Below are 17,147 nucleotides of genomic sequence, written 5' to 3'. Positions count from 1 at the left end.
ATTTTGTACACACAGAATACTGGTATGTTGATTTATATATAGTGGACGCGGCAATATAAGGCAGATATTGCGTTAACTATATAGAGATGAAAATTATCTAAAAAAATTGGTTTTGTTGATAATGAAGTTATTATATTTGATGAGTCCAGTTTCTCTTTACTGTGTGCTTCTCTACTACGTCTTTATTGCAATTACCAATCATTCAAATAAAACTTTAACAATGCAGATTAATTTAATCATACTTTTAAAAACTATTAAATCCAAACGATTAAATTTAACAAAGTCTTCCAATGTAGAAACAAAACTTCAAAGGAAAAATGTGCAGAACTGGAGAAGGAATACAGTGTTTAAGTTATATACGGGCTGGGCTTGGTCCATATGTCTAAAGCCCATGATTGAGTCTGAAATATAGCTCAGTATATACAAGCGTAAAATTTAGCACAATAATTTATAATTAATGTTGTGTGTTTAGTTTGACCAAAAAATGTTATAATTAAAAGTAATTATGATTGGACCAAGATATATCCAGCATCTTGATCTTATTTTTTAAGTACATTCAACATTCTAATTTTTTTTAATGTATAATTTTATCCATGATCTTTTTTTTTTTATGCATATAGGATCCCGATATTAGTTTTTTTATTGCATCTAATAACCTAATCCTTAGGATACTAGATGCAATAAAAACAATAGTGAGATGCTAGAAGCACTGCAAAAAAAAAGATTATAGATAAAATTGTATTGCTAAAAAAAATTAAAGTATGGAGCTGACCTAAGAGATAAAATCAAAATATTGGATGCATATTTACCCTTAATAATTTAAATTTTGCTATTCGCCCCTCCAAGTTGTTTCTTTTTGGGGAAAATCATTATAAGATCCTAAGAAATAATATAACTAGAAGAAATTTCAATAACGCAACAAGCTACCAGCATAAGCCTATTATTATTTTCTGCATTACAACTTATTAATTTCTATTGCTCACTCATCGTAAGATTTTTTTAGTTATTATATTCAATATCTCCCATTTTTTTCCTGGCTCTATCCCCCTAGCTAAGTATATAAGAATTCAACTGCTATCCTGTACCTTTGAAGATAGTTACATTATGCTAGCGCACCAAAAGATTCCAAGAAAGCCGGCAGTAAGAAAAGTAATACTTACAGTGAATTAGTTAGGTTGAAATGTTTTGTCGTTTTAGCCTTAAGGTCAAGGCACGAGATTGGGTGCTGGTCCAAAAAAAAGGCACGAGATTGTGAAATCATATGAGACGAAGCTTGAAACGTAGCGTCCTTGCGATAACAGCGTTGAAGGACTGTCGATTCGGCGTCGTCCGTTTGTCGTCTAGCGCAAGAACAAGACAATTCCTCCCGTCCTATTTATAACTCATTTTCGATATGTTTTATACAAATTACAAAAAAATTAAAACTTTATTAATTTTTATTTAAAATTTAATAACCTTTTAATTTTATTCTTATTTAATATATATTATGCCCCATATAAATAAAATCAGTATAATGATAAATGAATGCTAAAATTATACATTTACATAAAAAATTTCTTTTAATACCTATAAATAAGATAAAAAAATATTTTTTTTTTCTATAGGAATAAATAGAACGAGAGGAGTGTGTCAATTTGGACTTCGTCTCTGCTCCAAAATAATTGGCCGAAACAAAATAGACCCGTTGACGACACTGATTTTTCTTTTTTTCTCGTTTGACGTGATTTGAACGCCTCTATTATTTTATTTGAGCCCTAATGTATAACGTGAGCGTGACTGATCACTGCCCCTTCATGTATTTGAAAGATACTTCCATTATTCTTAATTTATATTTTAATATATTATTAGTTCAAACTTTCTACAATAGAAAGTATAACGTGTTCAAGACGATAATATTTAAATATATTAAATTAATGTTATTATTAGTTCTTAGGATCAAAATCAAAACTTGTGTAAAAATATAAGAATAATTTGTTAAACTCATATCAAGTCATTATGAAACTGTAAGGACCAAAACTAACTACTCCCCTGGTAAGAGGGATATAACTGATCCATATCAAGATTTAGCGGGGGAAAAAAGAAATTTTTGTTGAAAATCAAATTTTCCTTCCTATTCATCCAAACATCCATCCAAAATTAAAAATATATTTTTTCCCTCAAAATCATGACTTGGACTGAAACTCAACAATACAACCTTTTTCAAAGTGTTTAGTTTAGCATCCATTTTGCTTAAAAGATAATCATTAATGTTGCGTAATTTTGTGAATGACCTTGCTCATCAATCTTATCACGAGGACACCTAAGGTTGCAGAGATTTTTTGCTATTTCTTCTTTAATACTCCATCCGTTCCTTATTATAAGAGACATTTAGTGCTTATGACATGTTCCTATATATAAGAGACACTTAAAAGTTGTCTCTACTTTTTTGTGTTGATTTCCTATTTTACCCATATTTATTGTCTCCAACTCACACTCTCTCTCTTTCCCACTTCTCTTTCTTTTAATAAATTACCATTGTTCTCTCTCATGTTCTTTCTCCTTATTAATGAGGATATTTTTGGAAAAAGAATTATACTTTTTACATATTAATTGTTCTTAACTAATTTTAACTGTTTTTTTTTTATCAACGTAATTCGGTTATTCGTCTCTTATAATAAGGAACGGAGGGAGTAATGTTTAAGCGTTTTTTTGATTCTCAATAGGGTTAATATAATTTTTATTTTTTTAAGTTTATTCTTATTTTGGTTTTGATTCATTAAGTTTTAAATAATATGGTTTTGGTCATTCAAGTTTCATTTCATTTAAAATATTGGTACCTATAATGTAATAAAACTTGAACTATTTTACCTTTTGAGGGACCAAAACCAAAATGAAGGCAAACTTGATAAACTAAATATTTTATTAACCCACCTCAATATATGAAAATGGAGACAATATAGTATTTTTCTATTATTAAAATTGAGCACTTTCATAATAGCGTTTGGGTCATTTCTTTTTATATATTAAAAAAAAACCACTTTCATGTCTACAAACAATCACGAACGATTAAGGATTCATTCGAGTGCATATGTTTATGTTCTAATCATATGTAGAAATAGTATTACTACTGCTTTAGGAGATATTCATGCTGTCGATTAATTTATTTATTCTTAATATAAGATTTTATTTGACTTTTATTTTAATCCTAAATATAAGATCCCAATTCATTTTATCTTTCGTATTTATTCATTTTTTCTTAAGATAGTCATTTTAATAAAGTAATTCTAACTAATAAACTCGATTAGTAAGGATATTTTAGGAAAGATAATATATATTTATTACAAATAACTAACTTAACTTATTTCTTTAATCTACTCAAATTAATCAAGTAGTTTTTATATTTAGAATCGGAAGTAGTATATAAAAAAAGTATATTTGATTTTATTAATGAAGAATTTTGACAAAGAATATGTATATAATGAAGAACTTTGACAAATAATATATATAAAATAAGTCGAGATCATTTATATTATGAAAAATTGGAATCCGTTGTATTGTTCACGCATTTGCATCGATTTTATATGTTTTGTCAATGTTTAGGGCATTAAATTAAGTTAGCGTGAGTCTTGAGTACCAAAGTGAGTTTGAAAAGTGAGATACATTGTATATGACTCATAATTACTAAAGCTTGCTAGAGTTTATATAGGCACGCGTACGCTGTAATAAACAACTAGAATTTTCTCCCCATATGTTAAATATTTAATTTTGAATACTCATTCAATGCCGATGACCACTACTGTGTGTGCCGGTTATTGTAATGCAGTTTAAACTATCAAAAATTTTACTGATTTAAAATTGTTATTTGTGATTTTTAATAATAAATTTACTTTTTCAAAAGAAATGTTAGTTTTAAAAATTGTTTTTATTTTAAATTCTATATCTATTAAAGTAAAAAAAATTGTTTGAGATACAGAAAGAATTCAAATTAAATTTGGATCGTCCAAAATTAATCTGGATTACGTAAATTAGGATGAACATTTCATCTTTGTAATTAGCTTGGAATGTGCGAGTGCTCCAGTTTGATTCTACTAAAAAATGTTGTATTATATTCTTGGCGAAGATTCAATCCCCCCAAATTCATTTCCCGATATCTATTTTTGAAAATCCAATTTCTCTTGCATAAAAATTGAACAATAAAATTTTTAATCTCCAATTTTTAAATAATAAAACCATTTTTAATTTTTTAATTATAATGTTATCTTTATTTTAAATTACATATTTATTAAAATAAAAATTATTTTAAAAAAATTTAAATTAAATCTGCACTGTCCAAAATTAATTTGGATAATCTATAAGATGTTTAGGTGAGTCTAAAGTGTATTTTGTCAACATCCGGTATGTGTGCTGTACAGTTTTTTCTACATTTTCTTCACATTCTCTCACTTACAACGCTCGTAAGTTTTCTCTTTTAAAAAAATAAAAATCCCCTCATCAGGGAATACAAAGAATAATACGAAATTGCACCAAATATTTAAGATCCAAAATCCATAGTCAATATTATCACACTACTTCTAATACTTAATACAAAAAAGTTAATTGACTAATTTGAGTACATTAAAGAAAGTTTATTAGATTAGTTATTTGTAATAAATATGTGTTATCTTTCCTCAAATACTCTTACTAATTATGTGTATTAGCTAAAACTACTATTTGATGACACCACTAGCATGTGCAAGTGTACTTACAAAAAAATAGATAAACATGAAAAACAAGATGAATTGAGATTTTATATTTAAAATCAAATTAAATGTCTAACTAACTCTTATACTCGTATTAAAGACAGTAGGTAGAATTAATTTCTCCGTCTAAGTCCATCGCTTCTACAAATGATTTTTCTTTGACGTTTAATTCGCGTGTAACCTAATTAACTAATCTCTCGCGCACTATTATTCATTTCGGCCCAAGTTGGACTTTTCAACCGGTCGACAATGTTTGTGGTGTGTGTGTATCATTATGCTCTATAAAACCTCATACGCCTGTTGCCTGATCCCTATAACCCGAGCTTCAGATTCAACATTGAGAGAGAGAGAGAGAGAGAGAGAGAGAGATTGGAAATACCGCAATGGGTTCTATTGCAGGAGGAGGATCAAAACCACATGCTGTGTTGACTCCATTTCCAGCTCAAGGCCACATCATCTCAGTGCTAAAACTAGCAAAGCTTCTTCATCTTCGAGGCTTTTTCATAACCTTCGTCAACACTGAGTTCAACCATAAACGCCTGCTTAGATCAAAAGGTGTCAAAATCCTTGACGCACTCCCAGATTTTCAATTTGAAACCATCCCAGATGGTCTTCCTCCCCCTGCAGATGAAAATGCCACTCAGGACATAGCCTCTCTCTGTGACTCTATCAGAAAGAACTTCTTCCTTCCCTTCCAGAACCTTCTTACTAGACTCCATCGCTCAGCCTCTAATGGCTTCATCCCCCCGGTCACTTGCTTGGTTTCTGATGGCTGCATGGTCTTCACTGTTGAAGCTGCTCAAGCTCGTCAACTCCCCATCATTCTCTATTGGCCTGCTAGTACTTATTCATATCTGGCCCTTGCTCACTTTCGAAAGCTAGCTGAAAGAGGCCTCATACCTCTTAAAGGTATTATTATACTCTTACTGTGCTATATCAGAGTAACTATTCTTCATGCCATAGTGTTTGGTTCAATGTTCTGTATGTCTCATAATTCAAGGGATATGATGATTTTTTTTTATTTCAATGTGCAGATGAGAGTTATCTGACAAATGGGTACCTGGAGAAAGAAATAGATTGTATTCCAGGCATGAGAAATATCAAGCTAAAAGATCTGCCTTCCTTTGTGAGAACAACAGACCCAAATGACTTGATCTTGGACTTTCTCAATGAAGTGATGGAAAAAGCTCACAAAGCCCATGCCATTTGTTTCAACACATTTGATGAGCTTGAAGGTGAGGCAGTGAAAGCTCTTTTCTCCATTTACCAACCTCCTCTTTACTCAATAGGCCCTCTCCCTTCTTTTTTGAACCAAACTCCACATAATAACAACCAATTGGCGTCTCTAAATTTTAGTCTTTGGAAAGAAGAGACTCAATGCATTGATTGGCTACAACACAAAGAACCTAGATCTGTGATTTACGTGAATTTTGGAAGCATCACAGTTATGTCCCCAGAACAACTGTATGAGTTTGCTTGGGGTTTAGCATATAGCAAGAAACCCTTCTTATGGATTATAAGACCTAACATTGTGAATGGTGGCTCAGTGATTCTATCTTCTGAGTTTTTGAGTGAGACTAAAGAAAGAGGCTTCATAGCAAACTGGTGTGAACAAGAAAAAGTGTTGAACCATGCATCCATTGGAGGCTTCTTGACACATTGTGGGTGGAACTCCATGACTGAGAGTATTTGTGCCGGAGTTCCTATGGCGTGTTGGCCTTTCTTTGCAGATCAACAAACGAACTGTAGATATGCATGCAAAGAGTGGGGAATAGGGATTGAGATTGACAATAACGTGAAGAGAGAAGAAGTGGAGAAGCTTGTGAATGAGTTGATGGAAGGAGAGAAGGGAAAGAAGATGAGACAAAAATGTTTAGAGTGGAAGAAAATTGCAGAAGAGAACACACAACCTGGCGGTTTTTCATTCGTCAACTTGGAGAAAGTGATCAAGGACGTGCTACTACAAGGAAGTTAATTAGAATAATCCTATTGCCACTTTGGTTATGAAGTTTTTCTGTCAGACATAATACACCTGAGTTGGTAGCAGATTTAGAACACACACACACACCAGCATATGGCCATGTTTCTGTTTCATCTTTTGATTTAGATCAACAGACAAATTTTAATTCCCATCAACAACCTTGGTTTTTATTGGTCTTCAAGTGTCATTTTCCCTAGTAAATTGGTCAAGAGGGATGGCTGACATATAGACAAAGCATCTATTTAAATAGAGAAACTGATAATGAAAGATAAAGGAATATAATAACATTATAGAGGAAGAATAAGTTTTAAAAACTAAGAAAATGGATGGAAACTCCCTAAAGTGGTTTACACAAGCACACGGACCATTTCTAAATTTGTAAAGCTTAATGGTGAAATATTGAACTTCAATTATATAAGATGTTTTTTAGTTTGTTGCAGTATGAAATATTATATTTTTCATATATACTCTATATAATTATAAAAGATATTTAAGAGTTATAGACTCTATTGAAAATTGTGCAATATGAAGAGTAGCACAAGGGAGACTAGAAAATATTATGGTACAAAATTTGATGGTACAATGTTCTTGTAAAAATTGGATAACTAATTTATAAATACTAAAAAAATTAGTTAAGTTAGTTATTATTAAAAAAAGTATATTGGTTTAATTTCTTAAACTATCATATTTAATCATATGCATTAGAATTATCCTATGGTGTATATCTCTTTAATTTATATAATCGATAGGAGTACTTTAGGAAAAAAAATTATAAATTTGGAAGCAAAATAGATTGTGATATTATATTTAGAACTAAAACAAACCTTAAATTTATCTAGTTCTTTTATTTAAGATTGAACATAGTAAAAGTTAATGTAATTAATTAAGGGAAAATTTGAAAACTACTCAAGTTTTATAACAATTTTACTTTTGCTAGCTTTTAATTATTTACTTTTTAAATACATTTGAATCAGTTGAAAATAACTCATATATATTTTGAATGGGAGGAAGTAAATTCTAAAAGTTTGTTGGTGAGGAGAACTTGATCAATTTATACACAGAAAATATTGATACTTTGTAAATTTTGTACACAGAGAACTGGTATGTTGATTTATATATAGTGGACGCGGCAATATAAGGCAGATATTGCGTTAACTATATAGAGATGAAAATTATCTAAAGAAATTGGTTTTGTTGATAATGAAGTTACTCCTCCGGTCCTAATTATAAGACCCAATTGACTTATTTGAGGAGATTAAGGAAGTAAGTTAAGTTGGTTATTTATAATAAATAAGTATTGTTATTCCTAAAATATCCTTGCTAATTAAGTATATTGGCTAAAACTATCATTATTAGAAGGATTATCTTGGAAAAAAATGCATAAATATAAGAGAGAAAATGGATTGGGTCTTATAATTAGGACCAAATAAAAAGTTAAATTGGGTCTTATAATAAAGACCGGAGGAGTATTATATTTGATGAGTCCAGTTTCTCTTTACTGTGTGCTTCTCTACTACGTCTTTATTGCAACTACCAATCATTCAAGTAAAACTTTAACAATACAGATTAATTTAATCGTACTTTTAAAAACTATTAAATCCAAACGATTAAATTTAACAAAGTCTTCCAATGTAGAAACAAAACTTCAAAGGAAAAATGTGCAGAACTGGAGAAGGAATACAATGTTAAGTTATATATGGGCTGGGCTTGGTCCATACGTCTAAAGCCCATGATTGAGTCTGAAATATAGCTCAGTATATGCAAGCGTGAAATGTAGCACAATAATTTATAATTAATGTTGTGTGTTTAGTTTGACCAAAAAATGTCATAATTATACGTAATTATGATTGGGCCATAATGTATCCAGTATCCTGATCTTATTTTTTAAGTACCTTCAACATTCTTTTTTTTTTTTCAATATATAATTTCATCCATGATCTTATTTTTTTTATGCATATGGGATCCCGATATTAGTTTTTTTATTGCATCTAATAACCTAATTCCTAGGATACTAGATGTACTAAAAACAATAGTGAGATGCTAGAAGCACTGGAAAAAAAAATATTATAAATAAAATTGTATTGCTAAAAAAAATTAAAGTATGGAGCTGACCTAAGAGATAAAATCAAAATATTGGATGCATATTTACCCTTAATAATTTAAATTTGGCTATTCACCCCTCCAAGTTGTTTCTTTTTGGGGAAAATCATTATAAGATCCTAAGAAATAAATATAATTAGAAGAAAATTTCAATACGCAACAACCTACCAGCATAAGCCTATTATTATTTTCTGCATTACAACTTATTAATTTCTATTGCTCACTCATCGTAAAAATTTTTTTAGTTATTATATTCAATATCTCCTATTTTTTTCCTGGCTCTATCCCCCTAGCTAAGTATATAAGAATTCAAGTGCTATCCTGTATCTTTGAAGATAGTTACATTATGCGTGCAGACCAAAAGATTCCAAGAAAGTCGGCAGTAAGAAAAGTAATACTTACAGTGAATTAGTTAGGTTGAAATGTTTTGTCGTTTTAGCCTTAAGGTCAAGGCACGAGATTGGGTGCTGGTCAAAAAAAAGGCCCGAGATTGTGAAATCGTACAAGGCACGAGATTGTGAAATCGTATGAGACGAAGCTTGAAACGTAGCGTCCTTGCAATAACAGCGTTGAAGGACTGTCGATTCGGCGTCGTCCGTTTATCGTCTACCGCAAGAACAAGACAATTCCACTCGTCCTATTTATAACTCATTTTCGATATGTTTCATGCGAATTTAAAAAAAAAAAATTAATTTTGTTAATTTTTATTTAAAATTCAATAATTTTTTAATTTTATCCTTATTTAATACTACCTCCAGTTCTAATTATAAGAGTCAATTGACTAATTTGAGGAGATTAAAGAAATAAGTTGAGTTAGTTATTTGTCCTAAATAGGTGTTGTCTTTCTTAAAATATCCTTACTAATCAAGTGTATTGAATAAAACTCTTATTATTAGAAGGGCTACTTTGGAAAAAATGTATAAATATGATAGAGAAAGTAGATTGGGGTCTTATATTTAGGACCAAAATAAAAGTCAAACAGGATCTTATATTAAGGACCGGAGGTAGTATACATTATACCCCATATAAATAAAATCAGTATAATGATAAATGAACGCTAAAATTAAACGTTCACATAAAAAATTTCTTTTAATATTCTGTAAATAAGATAAAAAAAAATATCTTTTTTTTATTCTATAGGAATAAATAGAACAAGAGGAGTGTGTCAATTTGGACTTCGTCTCTGCTCCAAAATAATTGGCCGAAACAAAATAGACCCGTTGACGACACTGATTTTGCTTTTTTTCTCGTTTGACGTGATTTGAACGCCTCTATTATTTTATTTGAGCCCTAATGTATAACGTGAGCGTGACTGATCACTGCCCCTTCATGTATTTGAAAGATACTTCCATTATTCTTAATTTATATTTTAATATATTATTAGTTCAAACTTTCTACAATAGAAAAATATATTAAATTAATGTTATTATTAGTTCTTAGGATCAAAATCAAAACTTGTTTAAAAATATAAGAATCATTTGTTAAACTCATATCAAGTCATTATGAAAGTGTAAGGACCAAAACTAACTACTCATCTGGTAAGAGGGATATAACTGATCCATATCAAGATTTAGCGGGGGAAAAAAGAAATTTTTGTTGAAAATCAAAATTTTCCTTCCTATTCATCCAAACATCCATCCAAAATTAAAAATATATTTTTTCCCTCAAAATCATGACTTGGACTGAAACTCAACAATACAACCTTTTTCAAAGTGTTTAGTTTAGTATCCATTTTGCTTAAAAGATAATCATTAATGTTGCGTAATTTTGTGACTGACCTTGCTCATCAAGCTTATCACGAGGACACCTAAGGTTGCACAGATTTTTTGCTATTTCTTCTTTAATAATGCTTAAGCGTTTTTTTAATTCTCAATAGGGTTGGTATAATTTTTATTTTTTTAAGTTTGTTCTTATTTTGGTTTTGATCCATTAAGTTTTAAATCATATGTTTTTGGTCCTTCAAGTTTCATTTCATTTTAAATATTGATACCTATAATCTAATAAAAACTTGAACTATTTTACCCCTTAAGGCACCAAAACTAAAATAAAAGCAAACTTGAGGGACTAAATATTTTATTAACCCTCCTCAATATATGAAAATGGAGACAATATAGTATTTTCTATTACTCCTCCAGTCCTTAATATAAGACCTAATTATTGAATTGGTTTTGGTCCTAAATATAAGACCTATTTTTCATATTTATCAATTTTCTCTAAATTACCCCTATGGATACTCCCTAAACCATAATCAAGTAGAAGGGAAAGAGGAAGTATTAAGAAAGATGATTATAGTATTTTAGGAAAAATGTGTTATATTTCTTATAATTAACTAACTTACCTAACTTCTTTAATCTAATCAAATTAGTTAAATGGATCTTATATTAAGGACAGGAGGAGTATTAAAATTGAGCACTTTGATAATAGCGTTTGGGTCATTTCTCTTTATATATTAAAAAAAACCACTTTCATGTCTCCAAACAATCACGAACGATTAAGGATTCAGTCGAGTGCATATGTTTATGTTCTAATCATATGGGCTAACAGGCATGTCTTCGATTAGAAATAGTATTACTACTGTTTTAGGAGATATTCATGCTGTCGATTAATTTATTTATTCCTAATATAAGATTTTATTTGATTTTTATTTTAGTCATAAATATAAGACCCCAATTCATTTTATCTCTCATATTTATTTATTTTTTCTTAAGATAGTCCTTTTAATAATAATAGTTCTGGTCAATAAATTTGATTAGTAAGAATATTTTAAGAAAGATAATATATATTTATTACAAATAACTAACTTAACTTATTTCTTTAATCTACCGAAATTAATCAAGTAGTTTTTATATTTAGAATCGGAAGTAGTATAAAAAAAAGTATATTTGATTTTATTAATGAAGAATTTTGACAGAGAATATATATATATATAATGAAGAACTTTGACAAATAATATATATATAATAAGTCGAGATCATTTATGTTATGAAAAATTGGAATCCGTTGTATTGTTCATGCATTTGCATCGATTTTATATGTTTTGTCAATGTTTAGGGCATTAAATTAAGTTAGCGTGAGTCTTGAGTATCACACTGAGTTTGAAAAGGGAGATACATTGTATATGACTCATAATTACTAAAGCTTGCTAGAGTTTATATAGGCACGCGTACGCTGTAATAAATAACTAGAATTTTCTCCCCATATGTTAAATATTTAATTTTGAATACTCATTCAATGCCGATGACCGCTACTGTGTGTGCCGGTTATTGTAATGCAAGTTAAACTATCGAAAATTTTATTGATTTAAAATTGTTATTTGTGATTTTTAATAATAAATTTATTTTTTCAAAAGAAATGCTAGTTATAAAAATTGTTTTATTTTAAATTCTATATCTATTAAAGTAAAAAAAATTGTTTAAGATATCGAAAGAATTCAAATTAAATTTGGATCATTCAAAATTAATCTGGATTACCTAAATTAGGATGAACAATCCATGATCGTCTTTGTAATTAGCTTGGAATGTGCGAGTGCTCCAGTTTGATTCTACTAAAAAATGTTGCATCATATTCTTGGCGAAGATTCAATCCCCCAAATTCATTTCCCGATATCTATTTTTGAAAATCCAATTTCTCTTGCATAAAAATTGAACAATAAAATATAAGATGAAGTAATTTTCTTTTGATAAATTTTTAATTTGATTTCGTACAGCTATACCTTTTAAATTTTTAATGAGAATTTTTTTAACTAATTAATTCTTTATCTTCAGGGCGCTACACCAAAAAAAATTTAGTTATATTATAAAATATAATTTATAAACTCTTATTTCACCCAAAAAAATATATCATCAATATTGATTGAGAGGGCGTAATTAGGTAAAAACTAAACCATAATTTTTAAAAGTAATTTTACAGAATACAAAATAAACATGTAAAAAACAATTTATTTCAACTTATATAAAAACACTTTTAAAAAGTGCTCTTAAGACTACCCAACACTTCTGAATGACTTAGCTTTCATTATATTCTTTTAAAACTACTCTATCAAGCAAGGCCAGAAAATCTTTACATATTTTGGCTTTGTATTTCACGTCTCACTTTCACTCATCTCTCATCAGTCATCATTTCATCTTTGTCCCAGCTCGCCTTTCTTATTTGTCCCTACTACTTTATTTTATTTTGTTTCCTTAAAAAATTTAAAATTAAAATAAAGTAATAAATATATAGAGTAAACGATCTCTCTATTTAATCTGCACAAATTAAACTGCACTATTTAATATACAAACTTCTCCTGATATCTGTGATATATACACTCCCCCTTTTTATAAAATCCAATTACCACTTTTAGTTAAAATTATTTATTTATTGTAAACGTTTGAAATTACCCTCAATAAAAACTATTTACACAAGTTAAGCGAATTAGTTGTAAAATTTTACAATTAGTTAAGGATACTAAGCGGGAAAAAAAAAAAGCTATGCATTAGATAAAATTAAATATGTAGGAGGAGGTTTGATAATAAAGACATACTAATATTCTTCCTAGCTTAAATGTAAGAGCTAGTTAGGGTCTTAAAGTAAATGCAAGTCCTACTTAATGATCTATTTTATATCTCATATTTATTGATTATTTTAAAATTAGTCTACCTAGTTTATAAACTGATATATAATGTAATGCTATATAGAAGTATATTTAAAGTAGATCATACCACATGGTATATCTTTAGATAATTTAACTAACTTTCTTAATGAATTAAGTAGCGTTTATGTATTATGTTAAGCAATGAAATGGTGGCGACACATTATGGGCCCATTTGGTACGCGGATCAGAATTTCAAGGGATTGGGAGTAGGAGTTGGAGTGGGCCAGAATAAGCCTTTTATGTTTGCCATGGAATAATATTTTGGGATAAGACTTATATACCCTTCTAATAAATAAAAATAGGAGTTTGTAAAATATTACAGGAATAATTTGGTCAAAATGATGTTCAATTCCATGAATAATTTTTGGGATAATTAATCTGCAGCTCCTTATAGTTTCAACTAATTTTAAATCAGGTCCTTATAGTTTTTTTTATCAGGTCCTTATACTTTCACCTATTTTTAATTAGGTCGTTGTATTTATTTTTCTTTTTATCAAATCCTTATAAGTTCACCTTATTTTTAATTAAGTCCCTGAATTTTTTATTCTTTATTTTATAAATTCTAATAGTACTATTATATAAACATAAAATAGTATATATTATTTAATATTAGTTTATAAACAATAATATTCTAAAGATATTGAATTATTATAACGATTTTAATTTTTTCAGCAAAAAAATTAATTGTTCTAAAAAAATTTCCTGAATTAATCAATTCTATTACTTTTTTATTACATAATTATTAATATTTTATATTTCAGTATTAATCTATTTAATTAAGTTTATATTTAATTAATAAATAAAAATTAAAACTACATGGATCTGATTAAAAATTTAGTAAAATTATAAGGACTTAATTAAAAGAAAAATAAATACAAGGACCTAATTAAAAAAAAATAAAAGTATAAGGACCTGATAAAAAGAAAAAAAAAACTACAGAGACCTGATTCAAAATTCGTTAAAACTATAAAGACTTAGGGATTAATTAACCCATAATTTTCCAAGTATTATTTAGATCCTCGTGCCAAACATGTTAAAACGAGCTACACCAATATGAATCCGAACCCCAACCACCCAGTGGCGCTTCATATCAAAAGAAGCCTATATTTGAACAATACTGGTCTGTCCCTTAATATATAACTTAATTATAGAGTTAATTTTAGTTCTAAATATAAATATAAGACCTATTTTTTATATTTTATTAATTTTTTTCAAATCACCTCTATTGATATTCCTTCAACCATAATCAAGTATAAAAAGGAGGGAGGATATAATGATGATGATTAATGTATTTTAGGAAAAACATGTCATATTCATCATAGTTAATTAACTCACCTAACTTTTATAATATAATCAAATTAATTAAATAGGATTTATATTAAGTACCGGGAGTATCCTATTTTATATTTCCCGATCAAAATATAATTTCAGAATCCTCCATTCGTGTATAAATAAGCAGGCGCTCATCAAGAACTAGCCCACATCACACAGCTCTTACTCAACGGTGCAGTGAGAGATAAGAGATTTACATACACTCTCTCTCCAAGTTAGACACAAACACACAGTGAGAGAGAGAGAGAGAGAGAGAGATGGGTTCCATATGCGAAATGAAGCCCCATGCCGTGATGATTCCATACCCAGCTCAAGGCCATGTGAACCCAATGATGAAGTCGCCAAGCTTCTTTAACTCCAGAGGCTTCCATATCACCTTCGTCAACTCTGAGTTCAACCACAAGCGCTTGCTCCGAAGCAGAGGTCCTCACGCCGTCGACGGCCTCCCGGACTTCCGCTACGAGACCATCCCCGACGGCCTTCCTCCCTCCGACGCCGACGCCCCACCCCACACATCCCTTCTCTCTGCCACTCCACCAGCACTCCTGCTTCGACCCTTTTGTCAGGCTTCTCCGTCGCCTTCAGAGCTCGGCCTCTGCCGGCCATGTCCCTCCCATCACCTGTGTCGTCTTCGATGGGGTCATGACCTTTTCCCTCAAAGCTGCTAATGCTTTGGGAATTCCTAGCGCGTTGTTTTGGACTGCCAGCGCTTGTGGCTTTGTTGGGTATGCCCAGTATCGCTATCTGGTTGATCAAGGCCTCGTTCCACTCAAAGGTACTTCTTCTTCTTCTTCTTCTTCTTCTTCAAAAACAGAAATATATGGTTTATATGTCACAGATCTCATCCATATTTGATGCTGTATTGGCTTATATTGTAGTTCTTTTTTGTATACGTTGGGGTTTTAGGTTTCTATGTCCCAAAATAGATGTTGCGTTTCATACATATCAGTTTTCATCACATGGGATTTGTTTGGCCTTGGAATCGCAGGCCAGTCTTGTGGTTCTTAATTAACAACATGTGCGATGCTGAGATTTAAATGAACTTTTTATTTTGATTTTTGTTTTTAAAATATCATGTTAAATAAAATTAATTTCAAATTAAATTAAAATTGATGAAAAGACGTCTCTGCCCTATACTCTTGCTCGCAATAATAAAGAAGGTGGGTCTGTTCTTTCATGCAATCATAGTGTCTCAGTCTTGTTAGAAGTTAGAACTTATATATAGCCTAATGCTATAAAAACTAAGCTCACTTACAAGTGAGAGGTTCGATATCTCACTTACAACTTCAAATTATTACTTGTGTTTCTAATTAATGTGTGTGTTTTTGGGGCAGATGAGAGTTGTCTGACAAATGGATTCCTGGAGACGAAAGTGGATTGGATTCCAGGAATCGACAACCTCAGATTAAGGGACGTCCCAAGTTTCATCAGAACCACCGACCCAAACGACATAATGCTCAACTACTTCATCGGAGAAGTCAAAGCAGCTCATGAAGCCACCATGATCATCATCAACACCTTCGACGAATTTGAACAAACCTCCCTGCAATATCTTTCTTCCATCTACTCTGCTCCCATTTTCACCGTCGGCCCTCTCCCTCTCCTCCTCCAACAAATTCCTCAAAACCACAAGCTCATGTCCTCCATAGGCTCCAACCTCTGGAAAGAAGACACCCATTGTCTCCAATGGCTTGATTCTCAAGAACCCAGCTCCGTCTTTTACGTTAACTACGGCAGTATCACCACCATGACCTCCGACCATCTGGCCGAGTTTGCTTGGGGTCTCGCCGCCAGCAAGTGCCAGTTCCTGTGGGTGGTCAGACCCGACCTCGTCGAAGGCGGTTCCGTGATTTTCTCCAAGGAGTTTAAGGAAGAGACGGAAGGAAGAGGGCTCATAGCGAGCTGGTGCTCACAGGAACAGTGCTGAACCACCCCGGCGGTCGGAGGGTTTTTGACGCATTGTGGGTGGAACTCGACGGTGGAGAGCGTGTGCGCTGGGAAGCCGATGGTGTGCTGGCCGTTTTTTGCCGAGCAACAGACGAACTGCCGGTATGCGTGTGTTGAGTGGGGTACGGGAATGGAGGTAGGGCCGGACGTGAAGAGGGAGGAGGTAAGGAGGATGGTGGTGGAGGTGATGGAGGGGTCGTCGGAGAAGGGGAAGGAGATGAAGGAGAAGGCTTTGGAGTGGAAGAAGAGGCGGAGGCGGCGACTAGGCCCGGTGGTTCATCTTATCAGAATCTAGAAAAAGTCCTTGATATGATGCTGAAGAACTTCAACCCTGCTTTGTAAGGGAAACTTTTTTTTAAAATTTTTTATTTTAATGCAATCTCAGAAAGGTCTCAATAATCTTCATGTGTTGTTGTTATGGTGTGGTTGAATATAT

At 31.1% G+C, this 17,147-nt stretch overlaps 1 protein-coding gene and 1 pseudogene across 2 annotated transcripts; both read left to right on the top strand.

The window, feature by feature from the left end:
* Positions 1-5,075: 5,075 nt before the first annotated feature.
* On the top strand, positions 5,076-7,026 carry LOC114745859 (7-deoxyloganetin glucosyltransferase-like). 2 transcript variants are annotated; one of them, XM_028934040.1, is made up of 3 exons: positions 5,076-5,627; positions 5,753-5,953; positions 6,075-6,554. In XM_028934040.1, the coding sequence occupies exons 1-3, from the start codon at positions 5,102-5,104 to the stop codon at positions 6,134-6,136; spliced, it is 789 nt and encodes a 262-aa protein (XP_028789873.1). In that variant the 5' UTR covers positions 5,076-5,101; the 3' UTR covers positions 6,137-6,554. The 2 variants fall into 2 exon arrangements, with proteins under 2 accessions (XP_028789873.1, XP_028789865.1); XM_028934032.1 differs by having other exon boundaries at positions 5,753-7,026.
* Positions 7,027-14,920: 7,894 nt separating this feature from the next.
* Positions 14,921-17,073, top strand: LOC114745850 (7-deoxyloganetin glucosyltransferase-like; annotated as a pseudogene).
* Positions 17,074-17,147: the final 74 nt, after the last annotated feature.

The sequence above is a fragment of the Neltuma alba genome, unplaced genomic scaffold (assembly GCF_004799145.2).
Source record: "Neltuma alba isolate B1F8T4 unplaced genomic scaffold, ASM479914v2 tig00000791_pilon, whole genome shotgun sequence".
Taxonomy (NCBI): domain Eukaryota; kingdom Viridiplantae; phylum Streptophyta; class Magnoliopsida; order Fabales; family Fabaceae; genus Neltuma; species Neltuma alba.
This window is presented reverse-complemented; position numbering and strand designations above follow the sequence as displayed.

Coding starts and splice junctions, on each gene's coding strand:
- LOC114745859 (XM_028934032.1), top strand. CDS start 5,102: ATGGGTTCTATTGCAGGAGGAGGATCAAAACCACATGCTGTGTTGACT. Junction 5,628..5,752: donor AGGCCTCATACCTCTTAAAG/GTATTATTATAC, acceptor TTCAATGTGCAG/ATGAGAGTTATCTGACAAAT.